Here is a 20,338-nt window from a genome sequence, read left to right as displayed (position 1 = left end):
TCTGGCAAGATCCCCAGAACCCACTCCCCAACCGCCTACCTGAACCTTGTAACTCCAACAATCTGCCCAGGCAATCAGCAGTACAAATCATTCCATGCTTTACATCCCTATTCATGTCAGTCTCTAGAGGAAGCAAATCCCAGGTCATACATCATTTCTGAATGCCATTCCATACAGCTGAACACATTTCCTAATCTAACCACATCTCCTGTAACTCCTCATATTTCCACTCAGTTATCTATAACTCAAAGTCCATTATGAGTAAAATCCTTCATATACTCAACCTCTTTTCTTCATGTTTCTCTTCATTATCTCGATCTCTAAAGTGCCTAGGACCATCCTTGGATATCTTCTGTATGTTCAGTCCTTGGTGAGTTCATGGATTTTAAATACCATTTGTAAATTGAGTACTTACAAATTTAGATCACCTACTGGGTCATTCCTGAAGGAGTTCATTTATTCAAAAGCCAACTCAGTATCTCTATTTGGACACATGGTCATCTCAATCTTAACAAGTAATCCTCTCAACTCCCAAAACACCACTACCGACTAACCTAATCACTACCCAGCAGTCATGTCAGTAGATCACAACTTCTTCCCCTTAATTATTCAGGTTAAAAATCTTGGAGCTATCCTTGACCTCTTTCTTTATCCACACCCCTTAGCCAGTTCAATAACAAATTCTCTCAGTTCTATCTTCAGAATGAAACCAATATCCTTGCCATTCTCTTCTGACACCATGGTTGTCCACACCATAACCCTCTTGCCTGTTTTTGGAAGAGCAGTGATAGTTTTATTTCTTCCCTGCCTTTCAGTCTCATTCATCAGCTCACCTCACAGCCATCAAAATTATCAGGTCACTTCTCTGCTCAAAAATCCCCAAGTCATTTCCTGTCTCACTCAGAGTGAAAGCCAGACACTTGAAGATGGTTTACAGAGCTTTCAGGTCTACCCTTACCAAATCCTGTTAGCATGATTTCCTAAACCCATTACCACTTGCCTTTCTCCTTAACTTTTCCAGTTCAGACACAAAAGCCTCCTTGCCCACTCCCTCACCAAATCTAGTCCCCCTAAGAGGCCTTTGCACCCACCGTTCCTTCTACTTGCCATTCCTTTCCTTAAGGTGTTTTTTTAACTCCCTCCCTTTCTCTAGGTCTTTGCTCAAATATCACTTAATTCAGAGCCTGCCTTTACTCTCTTATTTTCTAATTCCTACCAACATCCTATAAACCCAAATTGTTTATTGTCTTTTCTGCTAGATTGTAAATTACATGAGGGCAGGAAATTTGTTAGTTCATTGCTGTAGCATGCATGCTGTATCTTAAACCCTACCACACAAGAGGTGCTCATTGTATATTTGTGGAAATAATGAATAAATGAATTAATAAATACAATAAGAATGTATCAGATAGCTATAAGCAAGAGTTTTATTTGATCATACATGTCTTTAAAAATGATACAGCTAGCAGAGAAATGTGTGGGGAAGAGATTAAAGGGAACAATGCCTCTGTGGAAGTTGGTAAAAATAATACAGGGAAATGGTAAAAATATGTGTGATATAGGACGGCAGTAGAAAGAATAAAAAGAGCAGATACGATAAACATTGCAAAGGCCACACTGACAAAATGTCATGGTGAGAAAAGAAGTATGAGTCCAGTAAAATGTCCAGCATTGGCCCCTGCGAGGGGGAAAAATAACAGCAATGGAAAATGCAGAAGGACACATTTAAACATTTATAATGTTATAAAATTCATAATCACAAAAACAAAATTGAGCACTTACATAAGCATTTAATTAAGGGCTATAAGATCACCCTTGTCTTCATAAATTTACAGACTGAAACTGATAATACCAATCTTAGAAAATTCTCATATGCACAAGTTATTGTATCAATAGCAAGCTAATAATTTTAGCTCATATTGAATGATGACTTTTTATCATCCTTTTCTTAACCTTTTCTTAATTTTTTAAACTGCTATGCTTTCTACTCTGATTTTGAAGTGATGTATATACAGCTAGTCATGACCTTAGTTTTCCCATATGTTTAGAAAGATTTAGGATTAGTGAGTACGAGGGAATGTGGGTAAAATTGTATTAATTTCTGCTGTCACATTTTCATCTCAAGGGGAAAGTCAGGCATTTTTTGCTGTCATATCTAAGAATATTTAATAAAAATATATTAATTATTTTTCCATTTTTAGAAAGTTATTAAGCTTAGTAGTTGGTTTATCATAATTGAATATTGGTATTATTGGTATATGCCTATCATCTGAGTAACACCTCTTTGATTTTTAGGAAAGGTTAGCAGAAGAAATTGAAAAGCTGAGATCCGAACTTGACCAGTTGAAAATGAGAACTGGCTCTTTAATTGAACCCACAATATCAAGGTAACATTAAATTAAAAGCTTATCTATAGTTCACCAAAAATCAGTGTGAGTTTTCTTATGGGCTTTGTATCTCCTGACCTTCCGTTGGTCAGCAGGCATTGTCCTATTTTGATTCCTTACTGATTTATAGTTTCTATGCTCCAAAATAATTCTCTAATTTAGTAATTCTTTCATTAAACAGGCAATAAAATATAAATCATTACCTTTTGTATTCTTCATTTAAAATATATAGAAATATATGTCTTCTTATACATTATAAACTGTACATTAAGAAGTGGAACTATAGATACAGTGATTACATGTTTTTCTAGGAAGAGGCATCAGTCGTTTTCTCTACATGCAGAAATGTTTTCAGTGTTTCCTGTTACTGAAGAAACATCATTGGTTATGATTACTTCAATTTACTCATCATTGGTAATGATCTGTTTTGTCAAGGCAAAAGAGGGAAGGAGAAATATGTTAAAAATTTTTCAAGTAAATTTATTTGTACTCAGCTACTTTGAGTCAATACCTCATCTTTAAAAAAAGCAAAGAGATGCTTATTTACTATGTAGATAGACACATATCTAACTTAATAACAAGCATTTATTTGTTAAACAACACAGTATCAACTATTTGAAACTTTTGACCACCACAGACTTCTATTATAAAAGTGCATTTTTTTTGGTGTTAAGCTTATCCTAAGAATGTTAGCTCCACAAGGGTTGGAGATTTTTGCCTGTTTGGAGTACTATAATTTCAGCACCCCCAAAATATATATACATATATTAGGCACTCAATAGATATTGTTGAAGAAATGCATATGTAGTAAAGCATTTTTCAAGCATTCAGGTGAAAAATCTGAATTAAAAAAAATCCTAAAAGTATTTACATTCTCTTCAATGTATTAATAAAAACAAAATTCAGAATTTTGAATTCACTTTAATATGAGAAACACTGTTCTGCATGTGTAAATACACCCAAGGAACTTTTAGATATGTAGATCTTTGATTTTGAAAATAATGTTCATTTTTCTAATGTTTTATTATGATTTATGTATTTGAACTTGTTATTGATTCAGTGATATACATGGTGATGATGATGGTGATGGTAAAGGTGAAAGAAAAAGCTGATAAAATACCAACAGAGTAAATGCACAGAACTAGCATTATTCAGTCAACAAATGTATATTTTATCAGGATCAAATGGCCATTTCATTGTCTTTTTTACCTTTAGTCTCAGAAATACAGAGTTGTAAAAGTACTATCTAAAAGTTTATCACTGTAGTGAGTCATCATGGAAGCCTAACAATGTGACATTTATTGACAATGAAGAATCATCAAGGAAGCTTGAGAACTACATAGGGAACAACTATTCTTTGGTACAACAGGTTGTAGTAGAAACAACACTAGACTAAAAATAAGTAAGTTGACATTCCTAGGTCTTAGGCATATAATAACAAAATAACTGATTTTGGAAAACCCTTTTCGCCTTAATAAACTCAAATTAAATATATATATATATGTATTTACATTAGTTACATATAAAATAACATTTTTGACAAGTTTACTTTGGAGATAAGATGAGACAAGTGAGAAAAGGGTGTTTTGTATACAGTAAATCAATTCACAACTATAAAGTATTATAGGAATTATTAAGACAGCTAATTTATAATAAGTTAAGAGACAACTGAAACTTTATTAAACAAATTATTTCTTGAACAATCATATTCTGAGTGCACACAATTGAAAAAGAAGCAAAGAAAACAAAATACATGAGAACTTATCTACTAGTTTTTGATCTAGTTTTTGAAAGTAGGAAGAGATGAGCTAGAGTGAGTGAGACAGTGACTAATCTCCTCTACTAATATAGTGTTTTGAAAATAATGTTCAGTTTTCTAATGTTTTATTATGATTTATATATCTGAACTGAAGTTATTAATTTAGTGATATATATGGTAATGATGATGATAAGAAAGAAAAATGAGTTCCAGAGTGACTGGAAAAGGCCTGATTTGGCTCAGCTCTGGAGAAAGGTTAGGATCTGGATAATTGCAGAAGACAATGAAGGACATCCCAGGAAGCAGAGGAATGAGCAACAGATTTTCTCCAAGAAAATTCATACCTACTTATCTGTGCAAGTTCCTTTATGAGATTGTATTCAAGAGTCCCAGGAGATTCTGGAGGGGAAAATACATGGTTCCTTGTTTAAAGGAACCAGTGACTGTATTGTAACTTAAATCTACAAATGCCTCTCAAAATATTGTATACCAAAAATAATTTTAAAATTGAAATATATGGAATACTGCCTCTGACAGATCAGAGTTGAATAAAAGGAGAGAGGTGAGGAGTAACTGCTTCAAATAAAGTATAAGCAATGCTTTCCTACAATTAATGTTGGTTCAGGTCTTTTGTTCTTTCAAGATAACTTAAGTGCTTTCTACTTGTGAGATGTTGTGACATTGGAGATACAGTGGTGATGGTAGTGAAGAATACATGTTCCAGATGGAAAATGCACAAATATGAATTTGCGGATTGCAGGGCTTCCCTGTTGGCTCAGACAATAAAGAGTCTGCCTGCAATGCAGGAGATCTGGTCGGAAAGATCCCCTGGAGAAGAGAATGGCTACCCACTCCAGTATTCTTACCTGGAAAATTTCATCAACAGGGGAACCTGACAGGCTACAGTTCATGGACTCTCTGTGAGTCGGACCCAACTGAGCGACTAACACATTCACATTCACACAGGGAATTCACATTCACACAGGGAATTCACATTCACACAGGGAATTCACATTCAGACAGGGAATACCAGGAGCTAGAATAGTATATGACGTTGAGACTTTTAAGCCTCAGCTTAAATAGAAACTTAGGAAATCATAATCACATAAATGTGCGAAGAGACAGAAAGAATAGCATGTTCAAAGGCTCGAAGCAAAAGAAAGTATGAGCTTGAGAGTAAATGGAAATGAAACTGGAAAGTAGAAGAAGCCCAGGTAGAGGGCCTTGTAAGGACAATGAAGAGTTTTGAGCAGGGCATCAATGTGACCAGATCTGTTTGTTTAATGTTTCTATTGATGACCTGGAATTGAGAGCTAAAACAACAAGAAAACAATACTCCTAGCATGATGAGTTATAATTTTAGAAACTCTAGTGCCCACAGAGACATTACCCTAAGCAGTCACAGACTAATAAAGGTCCTTAGACAAGGAATATGCTGACCTGGACAGTTTGGACTGTATTATTAATATAATCAATTGCATTCATTTCTTGTCTTACCAGATAGTTATCAAATTCTTATTATATTCTAGGAATATCTCCTTGAACACACAATGGTGACTAAAATCTGATCTTTGTCTTAATAAAACTTGTATTCTCTGCTATAAATAAAGACTGACCGTTGTGCCATTTAATGGCTATGGCCTGATTAGCTAGTTTTTAATATATAACTAACTCACAATAAAGCCATTTTGCCTGATTAAGCCTCAAGTTCACTGCTATAAAGACCATAGCTGTCATCTGTTTGAAGGATGATTCCTTAGTTCATCTGCTTTAACATCCAGTTGGGCTAAACAAGAACCTGCATCAGTTAAGTCAGTGTCTTCTACTTTTTCAAAAACCCAGAGCTCACTTAACCTTTTATAGTCTTGCCAAGTATTTGGAGATGTGTGTTTTTGTCTGCAAAGAGAACTGAGAGTAAGAGCATAGTAGATCAACAGAAGCCCCAAGTTCAAAAGCAAACAGCTTTAAGAGTATTTTCTGCTGATGATGAATCATTTTATATGACAGCATGTTGCATTTGTTATTATCATAATTACTGTAGTTGTAAACTTAATTTTATATAAATCTATATATAAATAATATACTTGGAGAAACCTTTAGTGCACTTCGATTACAATTTATTTTCATGTTTATTGAAAACTGGTCTGATGATATTTTCCAACTAGAATTTTCAAAGTGTTTCATCCCTAAGCAGATTTCAGAATTGATGTGCTTATTAAAAGATTTTTCCTTAATATTTTTGGAACAATGTCTTATCAAAACCTGAAAAACTGTTCTGGGTGGATTATCCTGATTTATTTTCAAAAAAAAGAATTATTAACCTTAGGTCAATCTGATTTTAAGTGCTTTGTTGATTTCCTAAATTGAAAAACAAAACAGTAGAAAATAGATATGCTGTGACTCAAAAAGTTTACACATTTTTCTCTTAGGTTAATGAAGAATATTTTTAAAAAGCACAGTGATAAATAAAATGTATTTGGTTATCCACTAAATAGCTCAAAATAAAACAGAGTTGTCAGAATGTAAGCCAATGGATTTTGGTTGTCAATCTTAACATGTTTCAATCGACTAGTGAGTTTGAAAATGATAATGAATGAACAGAAAGGCTTTTTAATATTCTAAAATGAACCTGATCTTTGGAATGAACCTGAGACTGAAATTTATGACATAAGTCTCTGAAGAGACCTCTAAGATTTATGACATATTTTCTTCCCCCTTGAGAGTTTGAGTTTTGTTGCCAATTAAGCAGTGGATAGTGATTTGCTGATAAGTTTTCCTTATTTCCAGAACTCATCTGGACACCTCAGCCGAGCTGCGGTATTCTGTTGGATCCCTAGTGGACAGCCAGTCTGATTACAGAACAACTAAAGTAATAAGAAGACCAAGGAGAGGCCGCATGGGCGTGAGGAGAGATGAGACAAAGGTTAAACTTTTGATTTCAAGTCTTTGATGGTTTAAGTAAATACACTCTTCCATTTTGGATAGTATTTTTATACTGAAAGCATTCATTTTTATTAGTTTCAGGTGTGATATATGACAGATTTTTTTTTTTTTTCTAACTATAGCTAACATAAAACCCCTGTGCATGTGCTAAGTTACTTTAGTCATGTCTGACTCTTTATGACCCTATGAACTATAGCCCACCAGGCTCCTCTGTTCATGGAACTCTCCAGGCGAGAATCCCCTTCTCCAGGGGAATCTTCTCAACCCAGGGATCGAACTTGAGTCTCTTATATCTCCTGCTTTGACAGGCAGGTTCTTTACCATTAGCGCCACCTGGGAAGTCCAACATAAAATACCTACTAGGTACCAAAAGTTGAACTAAGCATGTGTCAAGTATTTATTCATGTAACTTTATAAATTGAGTACTATTTTATACTAATTTCATGTATGAAAAAAATTGAAGCTCAGGAATTTTATGTATCTTACCTTACACAGTCAGCCAAATGATAAGAGTCTAAACTTGTGTCTGTATTTAAGTGATTTCAAATTCCATACTTTTATCTATTATGCCATGTGGCCAAATAAATGGGTTTTGGGGCAATATCACTTTTGTGGTCCCCCCCAAAATCATTTTACATCATCACAAAAATGAAAACCCACTTGTAAAGAGCAGGAAATCTAGGACTGCTCTCTTTCTTTCAGCCACCTCCTGCCCTCAGGTCACAGCCTGAAAAGCACTGGTATGTTGGTTACTTAAGACTGTTACTCATATGGAGGATTTATTGTATTAATTTTAAAACATAGTCATGTAAATTGATGTGCCTTGGGCTTAAAAAAATCAATGAGGCATTTAAGCAACCAAAGCAGTGGAGATTAAATTAAATCTTTGCAATGTTTTTATTAATACTTTGGTAGAATACAGGAGAAACAATTCCTGTGTAATTTATTGTGTGATAATATTTGTACCCTCAGTCTAATTATTAATAGTATCAGAAATGGAAATGCTTAAGTACAAGTGAATAGAGATTGTTATATTTACAAAAAGTGAAAATATTGGAAACATAGTTGCTTTAAAATAATTACTACCTTGAATTCAGGTTGAACTAAAAATCAGGCAGAAGTTTAACACTTCTATTCCTATCAAAATATTGATATTTATGCTAAAATTAGTACCTTCCATTACTTAAGTATCAAGGAACTATTTTATTGACATGATAAATAAAATGTTAATAATTCTGCTTTTGCCAAGGAAGCTATAAAATCATGTGTGTTTTTGGTTTTTATTTTCAAAACAGTGCTTTGAAAATGAGCAATATGAAATAGACTGTAATTTTTCCTTTACCTTCCAGGTGAAATCTCTTGGAGATCATGAGTGGAACAGAACTCAACAAATTGGAGTGCTAAGCAGCCACCCTTTTGAAAGTGATACAGAGATGTCTGATATTGATGATGACGATAGAGAAACGATTTTCAGCTCAATGGATCTTCTCTCTCCAAGTGGTCATTCTGATGCCCAGACACTGGCCATGATGCTTCAGGAACAACTAGATGCGATCAACAAGGAAATTAGGTGAGTTCAATGATTTCTGATGGTCTCAAGGGATTGGAAGACCTTGATTCTAAAGTTATGATCATCAGATCAGAAGCACTGGCATCCAGATCCTCAGACCTCACCCTGCACCTACTGAATTATAATGTGCAGTTTCACAGTTCCCCAGGATAAACTTAGGACAGCTTTTATAAGAAACATATGTGAAAATGCAAATTAATGATATTAGAGCAGTATAAATGAATGAGGTAAAGGTGAAATCTTAGATGAATTTTCCAAATGATTTGAATATCTGAGTAGCACTGGATCTTTAGTTTGATTAAGCTTCAATCTATCTCTTACTCAACTAGTTCCTCTAATTTGATTTTCCTTTACAATTAATAGAATGCCTAGAGTTTAAAACTGTATTTTTTTATTTAGCAAAACCATGTCACCTCTCACCAGGTTTTTCTGGAGTCATTTATGACCAATCATTTTAAAGTACAAAATTTCTTTTTTTTTTGAAGAGGAGGCAGTTTTTACATTGGAATGTGTTTAAACATTATTAATGTTGTGCTATGTTACTTTATTAAAACTTGCTTTGGGATTCTGATCTTTGGGTAAAGTTGAAAGTCACCATGAAAATAAACTTCAGAGTAACAGAATTCATATTCTTTGTGTAAGTGAAATATTATAATTAAGAGTAATTATATTAGTATCCTAAAGGAGATCAGTCCTGGGTGTTCGTTGGAAAGACTGATGTTGAAGCTGACACTCCAATACTTTGGCCACCTGATGCGAAGAGCTGACTCATTTGAAAAGACCCTGATGCTGGGAAAGATTGAAGGTGGGAGGAGAAGGGGATGACAGAAGATGAGATGGTTGGATGGCATCACCGACTCAATGGACATGAGTTTGGGTAAACTCCAGGAGTTGGTGATGGGCAGCGAGGCCTGGCATGCTGCAGTTCATGGGGTCGCAAGACTGAGCAACTGAACTGAACTGAACTGATATTAGTATTTTTAATAATGTCATTTCTTAGAGAAGTCTAAGCTTCAGAGCAAATTGAGAGAAAAGTGGAGTGAGTTCCCATATACCTCCTGGCCTCAAACATGCATATCCTCCCCCATTGTCAACATCCTTAATAAGAGTAGTTTTTGTTACAATGGATCAACTTACAGTGATACAGAATATTTTTCAAATCCATAATTTACATTATGGTTCACCCTTTTTTTTAAATGTCATTTTTTTTGTGGTAAAGGGGCATCCCTGGTGGCCCAGACAGTAAAGAATCTTCCTGTAAGAGACCTGGATTTGATCTGTGAATTGGGAAGATCCCCTGAAGAAAAGAATGGCTACCCACTCTAGTATTCTTGCCTGAGAAATTCCATGGACAGAGGAGCCTGGCAGGCTACAATCTGTGGGGTCACAAAGAGTTGGACATGACTGAGCGACTAACACTATTGTGGTAAAAGTCACATAATATAGAACATACTATTTGAACCATTTCGTGCAAAAATTGGCACAATTAAGGACAGAAATGGTATGGACCTAAGAGAAACAGGAGATGTTAAGAAGAGGTGGCAAGAATACACAGAAGATCTATACAAAAAAGATCTTAATGACTCAGATAACCATGATGGTGTATCACTCACCTAGAGCCAGACATCCTGGACTATGAAGTCAAGTGGGCCTTAGGAAGTGTCACTGTGAACAAAGCTGGTGGAGGCAATGGAATTCCAGCTGATCTATTTCAAATCCTGAGAGATGATGCTTTAAAGTGCTGCACTCAATATGCCAGCAAATTCAGAAAACTCAGCAGTGGCCACAGGACTGGAAAAGGTCAGTTTTCATTCCAATCCCAAAGAAAGGCAATGCCAAAGTATGCTCAAACTACCACACAATTGTACTCATTTCACATGCTAGCAAGGTAATGCTCAAAATTCTTCAAGCTGGGCTAAAACAGCATGTGAACTGAGAACTTTCAGATGTTCAAGCTGGATTTAGAAAAGGCAGAGGAACCAGAGATCAAATTACCAACATCCATTGGATCATCGAAAAAGCAAGAGAGTTCCAGAAAAACATCTATTTCTGTTTTATTGACTATGCCAAAGCTTTTGACTGTGTGGATTTCCATAAACTATGGAAACTTCTGAAAGAGATGGGAATACGAGATCACCTAACCTGCCTCCTGAGAAATCTGTATGCAGGTCAAAAAGTCCCAGGTAGAATCAGACATGGAACAATGGATTGGTTCCATATTGGGAAAGGAGTACGTCAAGGCTGTATATTGTCACCGTGCTTATTTAACTTATATGTGGAGTACATTGTGTGAAATGCTGGGCTGGATGAAGCACAAGCTGGAATCAAGATTTCCAGGAGAAATATCAATAACCTCCGATATGCAGATCACACCATCCTTATGTCAGAAAGCAAAGAGAAACTAAAGAGTCTCTTGATGAAAGTGAAAGAGGAGAGTGAAAAAGCTGACTTAAAACTCAATATTCAAAAAACAAAGATCATGACATCTGGTCCTATCACTTCATAGCAAATAGATGGGGAAACAATGGAAACAGTGAAGCACTTTATTTTCTTGGGTTCCAAAATCACTGAAGATGGTGACTGCAGCCATGAAATTAAAAGACGCTTGCTCTTTGGAAGAAAAGTTATGACCAACATAGCCAGCATATTAAAAAGCAGAGTCATTACTTTGCCAACAAAGGTCTATATAATCAAAGCTATGGTTTTTCCATTAGTCATGTATGGGTGTGAGAGTTGGACCATAAAGTAGGCTGAGCACCTAAGAATTGATGCTTTTGAGCTGTGGTGTTGGAGCAGACTCTTGAGAGTCCCTTGGACAGCATGCAGATCAAACTAGTCAATTCTAAAGGAAATCAGTCCTGAATATTCATTGGACGGACTGATGCTGGAGCTGAAGTTCCAATATTTCGGCCACCTGATGTGAAGAACTGACTCATTAGAAAAGACCCTCATGCTGGGAGAGATTGAAGGCAGGAGGAGAAGGGGATGACAGAGGCTGAGATGGTTGGATGGCATCACCAACTCAATGAACATGAGTTTGAGCAAACTCCAGGAGATGGAGAAGGACAGTGAAGCCTGGCGTGTTTCAGTCCATGGGGTCTCAAAGAGTCAGGCATGACTGAGCAACTGAACAATAATTATAACCATATTTAACTGTATAGTTCAGTAACACAAAGTACATTCACATTGTTTTGCAACTCTTAACATCACCCATCTTCTAAATTTTTAGCTTCCTGGACTGAAACTCTGTCCCCATTAAACACCAACTCCCCATTCACCCTCCCCACCCTACCCCCCCACCTCCTGGTTCCTGGCATCTACCTATGTACTTTCTGACACTATGAACTTGACTATTTAAATACCTCATATCAGAGGAATCAAACAGTATTTGCACATTTTGGTTCACTGTTGGTTGTCTGGAAAATGTATAATGATGTATACCCAACATCATGATATCATACAGAGAGAATATCTTCAGTGTCCTAAAAATTCACTGTGCTCTCTCTATTCATCCCTCTCCTCCTCCCAACCCCTGGAAATCACTAATCTTTTTATTGTATCCATGGCAGCCTTTTCCAGAGTGTCATATATTTGGACTCATACAATATGTAGCCTCTTCAGATTGGTTTATTTCATTTAGTCATATACATTTATTGTTCCCCCATGTCTCTTCATGGCTTGATAGCTCATTTCATTTTAACACTGAATGTTATTCCATTGTATAAATGTACCAGTTTATGTATCCATTCACCTACCTAAGGATATCTTAAGTTGTTTCCAAGTTTGGACAATTATGGATAAAGTTGTTCTAAACTTCTATGTGCAGGTTTTTGTGTGGACCTCAGCTTCCATGTCCTTTGGGTAAATATCAAGGAACACAGTTACTGAATTATATATTAAGAGTATATTTAGTTTTGTAAGAAATTGCCAAACTTTTCCAAAGTAAATATGTAAAAAGAAAACTTTGTAGTGATCATTACCTTGAAATTAAAGATTATATATCATTGGAAATCACAATAATCCATTTATAGTTAAGAGGAAGGTATCACAGGAGAGATGTTTCTAACCCCCATTTTTCAAATAAACTATATGGGTACACAGTTTTATTATAACAATATGCAAATTGTGTACAGATTCAACTTAACTAAGATCTTGCAGCAACCCTGCTAAAGTTCTTTATTCTTAGTGTCTTTGTAATAAATAATTTATGTATATTCTTTAAGTTTCTCCCTGATTAAAGAAAAAGAGTAATAGTGGTTTGTCTTCTCAAAAGCATTTACAGCAACAGTTTTTCTTAAAATATTTCACTATCTAGCATATATACATTATTAAATTGCTTAGTGCTTAGGTAAAAACAAGTTGGCTAAGTCAGAGTTTTATTTGGTCAAATTATAATTATGAATGACCATTTTTTGAGGAGTCTATCAATCATACTTTTTCATTGGATAGGAGGTAAGAGTCAATGACCTTGTTGAAACTTGAGTTCTTAAAAGTCTCACATATTGGTTCCTAAGTACAAATGTAAGATTAAGATTAGAGGCAGTAATTAACTAGACACTCAAAGTTTTAAAAGAGTTTTAACAGGTAGTAGTATAGAAAGGGTATCAAACTGAAAACTCAAGGGATTATATGTCATTTGGAAAGAAAGATTTTCTAGTTCTCAGCCAAGAAGTCTCTGGAATTTATTGAAAGTTATATTGTCTAGGGAAAAAATAAAAATATTAGATTTGATATAAAAATACTCACATTTATTCATTTATTTATTTGATGCATTCCAAATATTGATAACTTTATAACAACATGTAATGTATCAAAATTAAACTATATCTTTCAGACTAATTCAAGAAGAAAAAGAATCCACAGAGTTACGTGCTGAAGAAATTGAGAACAGAGTGGCTAGTGTGAGTCTGGAAGGCCTGAATTTAGCAAGGGTCCACCCAGGTACCTCCATCACTGCCTCCGTCACAGCTTCTTCGCTGGCCAGTTCGTCTCCCCCTAGTGGACACTCAACGCCAAAGCTCACACCTCGAAGTCCTGCCAGGGAAATGGATCGGATGGGAGTCATGACACTGGTATGATGTGTCCAGAGAACCTTTGCTTCCATTAGAATTACTGATGCATTAGCTAAAATTTATTTATTTCTTCTCGTCTAAACCTTTCTGTGTGTTTTATCATTTTTCTTTTTTTCTTAATAAACCTATATGATAAGTACCGATATTAATCCAACTATGAAATAAGGAAACAAAGCCTAAAAACCTATGTGATAAGTAAAATATTAATCCACCTATAAAATAAGGAAATGAAGCCTACACAGCTATAATTTCCCAAGGTCACATAATTAGTAGATGGGAGAGCAGAAATCTAAATATCGCATCAGAAATCTGAATAATTTAAATCATTAAGTTCATTTTTACTGATGATATCTTGATGAAGTACATTGAGACTGAGTGTTTTGTTTTTTTTTAACACAGTAAGTTTCAAAATTATTTATTATAAATTGCTTCAGTACACCAACATAGAATGTTATAATTTTATAATATAAAATTGTAATTCTAAAAGAAGAGCTTAAATTCTAAAACAATAGCAGCAATTTCCTGAGCTTTATAATTCCATGTCAATAGTTTTACCCTTCTTTATCCTTCAATTTTTTATTTCATGTATCTTCATTTGAGATTAAAAGTCAGAAATCTAAATTATGAAGTACTCCTAACATACAAAAGAAAAAATTAAAATACCCCTTGCCAAAAATAATGTAGGTAGAGTGACTGCTGAATGTCATGATGTTTAGTCACCTTATTCTCATGATAACATTTGAAAATCTGAGGGCATTATCTTGAGCATAAGTAATTGAAATGTTGAAAGTATGGACAAATGTCCTTGTTCAACACAGCTGGTAAAGAGTAGCTGAATTTTTCTTCAAATTTGCTAAGTCAAAAGCACATACTATTTTATCTTGTTGTTTTCAGTGATTAGGAGGGAAACATATTTCAATATATTTTCTGTGATGACCTGGGAAATATGTTGAAATGACAACAGTAATGAAGATTTAAATATTCTGAACTCTTTATGAGGGGAAAGTCTATGTTTTGTCATGAATATTAGAACTATATTAAAACAATAAAATTTAAATTAAAAACAAAAGTTTGGAGATGGAGATTAATTAAAGCACAAATAGATCAAATAATGATATACTGCAAAAATCTATTTCAAGTATAACAAATGGAGGAGAAATTAATAATAGGACAGAAGAATGTGAATATTAGGTGTATATAGTGCTTCTGGTCAGAAGGCTGTGAAGCCTCTGTAAAAAGTGTCACAATGCCTGCATCCGTGTACGTGTGTATAATATATGAACAATGAAGTTTAACTCAATTTCTAAATGATCGTTAAATAAGTCTTTAAAAAAACATGTTGCAATAATGTGTATTGTGGCAAAAATGGTATTAGAATTAATTTATATAAATGCATACATATGTGCATATATGTATGTGTGTGTGTGTGTGTGTGTGTATATATATATATATATATATATATATATATATATAATATTCTCACCCCAAGGGGAAAACTACCTTGTAAGTAAATTATTTTTAAATTTTATCTTCATAAAATTTCTATTATGTATATCAGTTTAGGTATCTTTTTCTTTAATTTTGCAACTGAAAATTGGAACAGAAGACTATTTATGAGGCAGTATTTCCTATACCCAAATTCTTTACAATTATGAAACTTCCATGCAATAAAATCTATATAAAAGAGAAATGATGAAAATACAGTAACTACCTCCTTCAACCATTGAGTATCCTATTCCTTGCTTATTTCCAGATGGAAAATCCAAATAAAGACCAACTAATTAAAGCTGAACCCATCTAGATTCAGCACAACCTTTTAGCCAATGTACTAAGATAAACTAACACAATATACTGAGCTACATTTTGATCTATGACCAAATTATGATCTCCTTGTTTTAGAAATCTAGGAACCGAACTTCCTTGGTAGTCCAGTGGTTAAGACTCACACGTCCACTACAGGGAACACAGTTTTGATCCTTGGTCAGGGAACTGAAATCCCACAGGCTGTGGGGTATGCCCTCCCCTCTAAAATCTGGGAACCATCCATCTGATTAGAGTCGTTAAAAATGATATTGTATTTGGCTTAGTTTCTGCATGTGTAATTTATGCTATGTATATTGATGATCTACTTGTCATCAAAGCTGTAGTAAGAATATTGGCCCACAAGGGTATACTTTATTTAGCATTCAAGCCAAGAGAACTTTGGTTATTTCTGTATTGCTATTATTTTCTACACTTTTTCAACCTATTATTTTGACCTTTTAAGTATTTTCATTATATACTAGCATTATAACCCTTGACAGTGTTGTTATTTTTATAATGACAAAATAATATATTTGTATTCATTTAGACATAATGTTTGGTTGTGTATGAATAGGATGCCACTGCCCTTATGCATTTTCTTGAGCAGTTATAAATAAAACAGTGGTAAATGAACATTATTATACTATAATTAGAGCACTTAAAAGCTATTTAGAGAATTTCCTGAGAGTAAAAAGGAAAAAAGGAAACAAAAATTAAACATTTAAAATGTTTAATATCTGACTCAATAAAACAAAAAATAAAACCCAGGAGGTCCTTATCACCTAGTAGAAATTTGTCATCAAATTCATTATTGTTATGGTGAAAGACAGGTTTTCCTTTACCTGTAGAAAACATTGGAGAAAAAAATAATTTTGTTGGATGTAATTCATGTTTGAAGATAAATTTGAAATCAAAGCAAAATTTGAAATTTTAGGGACAGACAAGCAGAGATTGAAAAGACATTGTATTCACTCATATTGTTTATATTTACATATTTAGCAAACATAACTATTTGTCCTGGTAATAAAACTTATTTATATCTACCTTTACCTCACCACAAATCCAGAGGCATAAATAACATTAGTTGTATCTTGTTATTTAGAATATTGAACGAGGTAAATCAATCCATTTTTCAATAGCAACAGAAATGTAAAGTATAATGAAATCGTTTAACGAAGTGTTTTCCTTACATAAGAAAAATTAACAAATATTAAGTGAATAAGTTTTATCTGAGATCATAAGGAAATAACGTTTTTATTTTTTTTAATTCTGTAAGAGAGCACTATGAAGAAAACAGCAGCCCCAGATATACGCTGTACTGAAGCCAAAGTTTTCGGTATTTGGGAAATAGCATCTGAGAAAGCAGAAGCTTTCAGTATTTCAGATGTCAGGAAGTTTGAGATCACGTAGGAATAGCATATCTGCCTAAAGGAGGTCCAAGGCCCTGCATGCTGCTGCTGCTGCTAAGTCACTTCAATCATGTCTGACTCTGTGCAACCCCATAGACGGCAGCCCACCAGGCTCCCCCATCCCTGGGACTCTCCAGGCAAGAACACTGGAGTGGGTTGCCATTTCCTTCTCCAATGCATGAAAGTGAAAAGGCAAGATAAAAGGGGATGTTTATAAACTATACTTGTGTGTGCACTGGTTCTTCCTTTACACATAATCTTCTTCACTCCCATCTATATTTCCTTGGGAGGATATAGTCTCATGTTTACTTCATATATGTTTTATATTCCCTAAGGTCCATGTCTCATATCTCACGTTTCAGGCATGTACACATGATCCCTTCATGAAGACCTGCCCCTCTACCATGCCATCTAGGAAGTTTCCTCTTGAAAATAGCTCCCTGGAGGAATGCTTTTATAGTGATTAAAAGACATTTATTTTGAAAAGAATGGAATGAAATTTTAAAAAAAGAAAGTTAAATTATAGCTACTACTTAAATTTGTAACATGGTCAAATGATAATCATTAATTGGTTCTGTTTTGTGTTGTTTTTATTACTGCCAATCATAGCCAAGTGATCTAAGGAAACATCGGAGAAAGGTACTGTACTTTTCTTTGATATGATTACTAATTGAACATTGTTTTTTCTATGAAAGATTTAAAATTATCTTTCTGATAATTGAAGCATTTTATTAACATAAAAATATTAAAAGTATTTAAGTGGTTTTGAATTACTTAAATGCAATCATAAGAGCAAATATCTAAAGATAAAATTGTTTGTACTATCTAGGATAATGTTTAGACTGTGGAGACTAAATTATCCTGATTTTCCACAGAATTTTTAGACCTCTTTTGGTAGAATTAGATAGTTTACTGTTGATACTAGAACAGTGATGCTTGTTTTAAAATGTAGGTTTTAACATTGTTGTTGTTCAGTCACTAAGTCGTGTCAGATTCTTTGTGACCTCATGAACTGCAGCACACCAGGCTTTGCTGTCCTTCACTATCTCCCAGAGTTTACTTAGTTATATAAGACAAGCAAATCAAGAAAAAATTGCCAATAAAAGATAGCTTCTTACTCATACTTCCCAAGAGCCCGAGCATGCCATGCTATGCCTGGCCAAGGGGAGGCACGAGGTCGGGACTCAGAAAGTGTGAGGAGAAACCATGGGCAGGAAATGTTTATTGTGAAGGTAAGGTAAGCAGGCTTAGCATTGACTAGTTTGAATAATTTCAGTGGGTCATAGGGTCTAGGGTCTATCTCTAGTTGTCTGACACCTGGCCTGTGATGATTAAGGCAGAGGAATAGTGCCTCCTAGAGGGTAAGGGCTTCCCTCATAACTCAGCTGGTAAAGAATCTGCCTGCAATGCACAAATCCGCCTGCAGTTCAGGAGACCTGGGTCAGGAGAAGGGAATGGCAACCCACGCCAGTATTCTGGCCTGAGAAATCCCATGGACAGAGGAGCCTGGCAGGCTGCAGTACAGGGGTTTGCAAAAGTCAGACACAACTTAGTGACTAAACCACAATCAGAGTGCAAGAGCCAGATAGAAAAGATGATTTGGGATACCAATCTAGAATGTTTGGTCTGCATATGGAAGGCACACTCCAGGAACATAGTTTGCTATCTTTAGGAATTAGCTAGCCCAGGGAGGGGCATTCTCAGCATGGCTCCAGATACTATTTTCCTGTTTAGAATGAAGTCAAGAGAATAAATCTTGGCTGTAGGAAACAGGCTTCCCTTGTGGCTCAGCTGGTAAAGAATCTGCCCACAATGCAGGAGACCTGGGTTCAATCCCTGGATTGGAAGCAAAATGGAATAAAGTTCTGATTCACAAAATAACATTGTGTTAGATAAGTGGGAGTGGCAGAGCTCAGATTCAGGAAATGAGATGGGACAAATTTTAAAGATTCAACCTACTATCCAATGCATAAATAAATCTATGTTTCAGCATCTTCAAGATGTGATAGTCAGCCTATGCCCAAATACTTCTGGAACTAGGGAACTCTTTTTTTTAATTAAGGGAATCCAAATTATGCTTACATGACCTAGATTGATTGAATTTTCTTTTTATTTTCCATCGTCTATCTTCTTTTAGTATCTTCTCTTTGACACTATCAGTTAGTTCTCAACTGCCAAATTTATCACACATAATGTTATTACCATTTGTCTTTGACTTCCTTCACCACTTAAAATATTATACTGGAAATACAGGAAGAAATCTGAGTATATGATATGTGAAATAATTTCAGTGTGTATAAGAGGGAAAAAAATGTAAAAGAAGATCTTGTGCAGAAATAAAGCCTCAGGGAATTTAGGGAATAGAGAGCTGATTGGTAAGAAAGGTAGGTTATAGTGCGGTGACTTCTGCTCTGCGAAGACTACGGCGCGGGCTCAAGCGGCGCCTGCGTGGGCCCGGGACTGAGCTGCTGAAAGGCAGGATCCTCCTTAGGGGGCCCTGCGAGAGTGGGAAAACCATTTTGGCCAACTTTCGGACAGAATTTTCTGACATCACTGAATATAACCCAACCTAAGGAGTGAGGATCCTGGAATTCGAGAACCCACATGTTACCAGCAACAACAAAGGCATGGGGTGTGAATTTGAGCTCTGGGATTGTGGCGGTGATCCAAAGTCCGAGTCTTGCTGGCCAGCCCTGGTGAAGGACACTCACGGGGCGGTGATCGTATTCAACGCCTGCATCCTAAGTCACCTGAAGGCAATTGAGATGTGGTGTTCCTGCTTCATCCAGCAGCAGTTCTCACAGAATACTCAGTGTCTGTTAATTGCACACCACAAACCAGGCTCCGGAAATGACAAAGAAAACCCAGCTTCGGCACCACCCTTGAACAAGCTGAAGCTGGTGCACTGGAATCTTGAGGACGACCCGGAAGAGATCCGGATGGAATTCATCAAGTATCTAAGAAGCATAATCAACTCAGTGTCCGAGAGCAGAGAGCAGGAGGAGATGTCCATTATTACCTGACCAGCCTTCATATGGATGCTTCCACATCCCAAATGAAGTTAATGTCAGTGCAGAGCCTGAAGTCCATCCACCTAAGAAGGTTCTCATCACCCTTTGGCTGTAGAAGGCATTTTCCTTATTTGCCCCAAAGACCAGTCAGCCAGGGAGTTGACTCCCTACCATCTATTCCCTATCTTTAGTTCAGCTGAGAAAATCTATTGTTGAATTCTGATTCCTTTGCCCCATATCTCTCCAAAGAGCTGAAAAACCGAGGTGGTTTCTCTTTTTTTTTTTTTGCCTTCTTCCATATGTCATGTCATTAAAGTTGTGGAATTGTAAAAAAAAAAAAAGTAGGTTATAGAAAGAAAACCACAAACTCTTAACATTTATTGT

At 35.4% G+C, this 20,338-nt stretch overlaps 1 protein-coding gene and 1 pseudogene across 2 annotated transcripts in view; both read left to right on the top strand.

Annotated features, from left to right (window-relative positions):
- Positions 1 to 20,338, top strand: part of PPFIA2 (PPFI scaffold protein A2) — a 509,952-nt gene that overhangs the window by 408,282 nt on the left and 81,332 nt on the right. The window contains exons 16-20 of the mRNA XM_081594854.1: positions 2,296 to 2,387; positions 6,934 to 7,069; positions 8,439 to 8,659; positions 13,494 to 13,731; positions 17,553 to 17,582. Coding sequence (XP_081450980.1) covers positions 2,296 to 2,387; positions 6,934 to 7,069; positions 8,439 to 8,659; positions 13,494 to 13,731; positions 17,553 to 17,582 — 717 coding nt within the window. The remainder of the gene's footprint in view (positions 1 to 2,295; positions 2,388 to 6,933; positions 7,070 to 8,438; positions 8,660 to 13,493; positions 13,732 to 17,552; positions 17,583 to 20,338) is intronic.
- LOC145546827 (intraflagellar transport protein 22 homolog pseudogene) lies at positions 19,525 to 20,289 on the top strand (annotated as a pseudogene). Its single transcript, XR_014083317.1, has one exon. The product of XR_014083317.1 is annotated as an intraflagellar transport protein 22 homolog pseudogene (transcript).

The sequence above is a fragment of the Giraffa tippelskirchi genome, chromosome 4, assembly GCF_054371585.1.
Source record: "Giraffa tippelskirchi isolate mGirTip1 chromosome 4, T2T-mGirTip1v1.2.pri, whole genome shotgun sequence".
NCBI classification, from domain to species: domain Eukaryota; kingdom Metazoa; phylum Chordata; class Mammalia; order Artiodactyla; family Giraffidae; genus Giraffa; species Giraffa tippelskirchi.
Note: the sequence above shows the minus strand (reverse complement) of the source record. Positions and strands in the feature narration are given on the sequence as shown.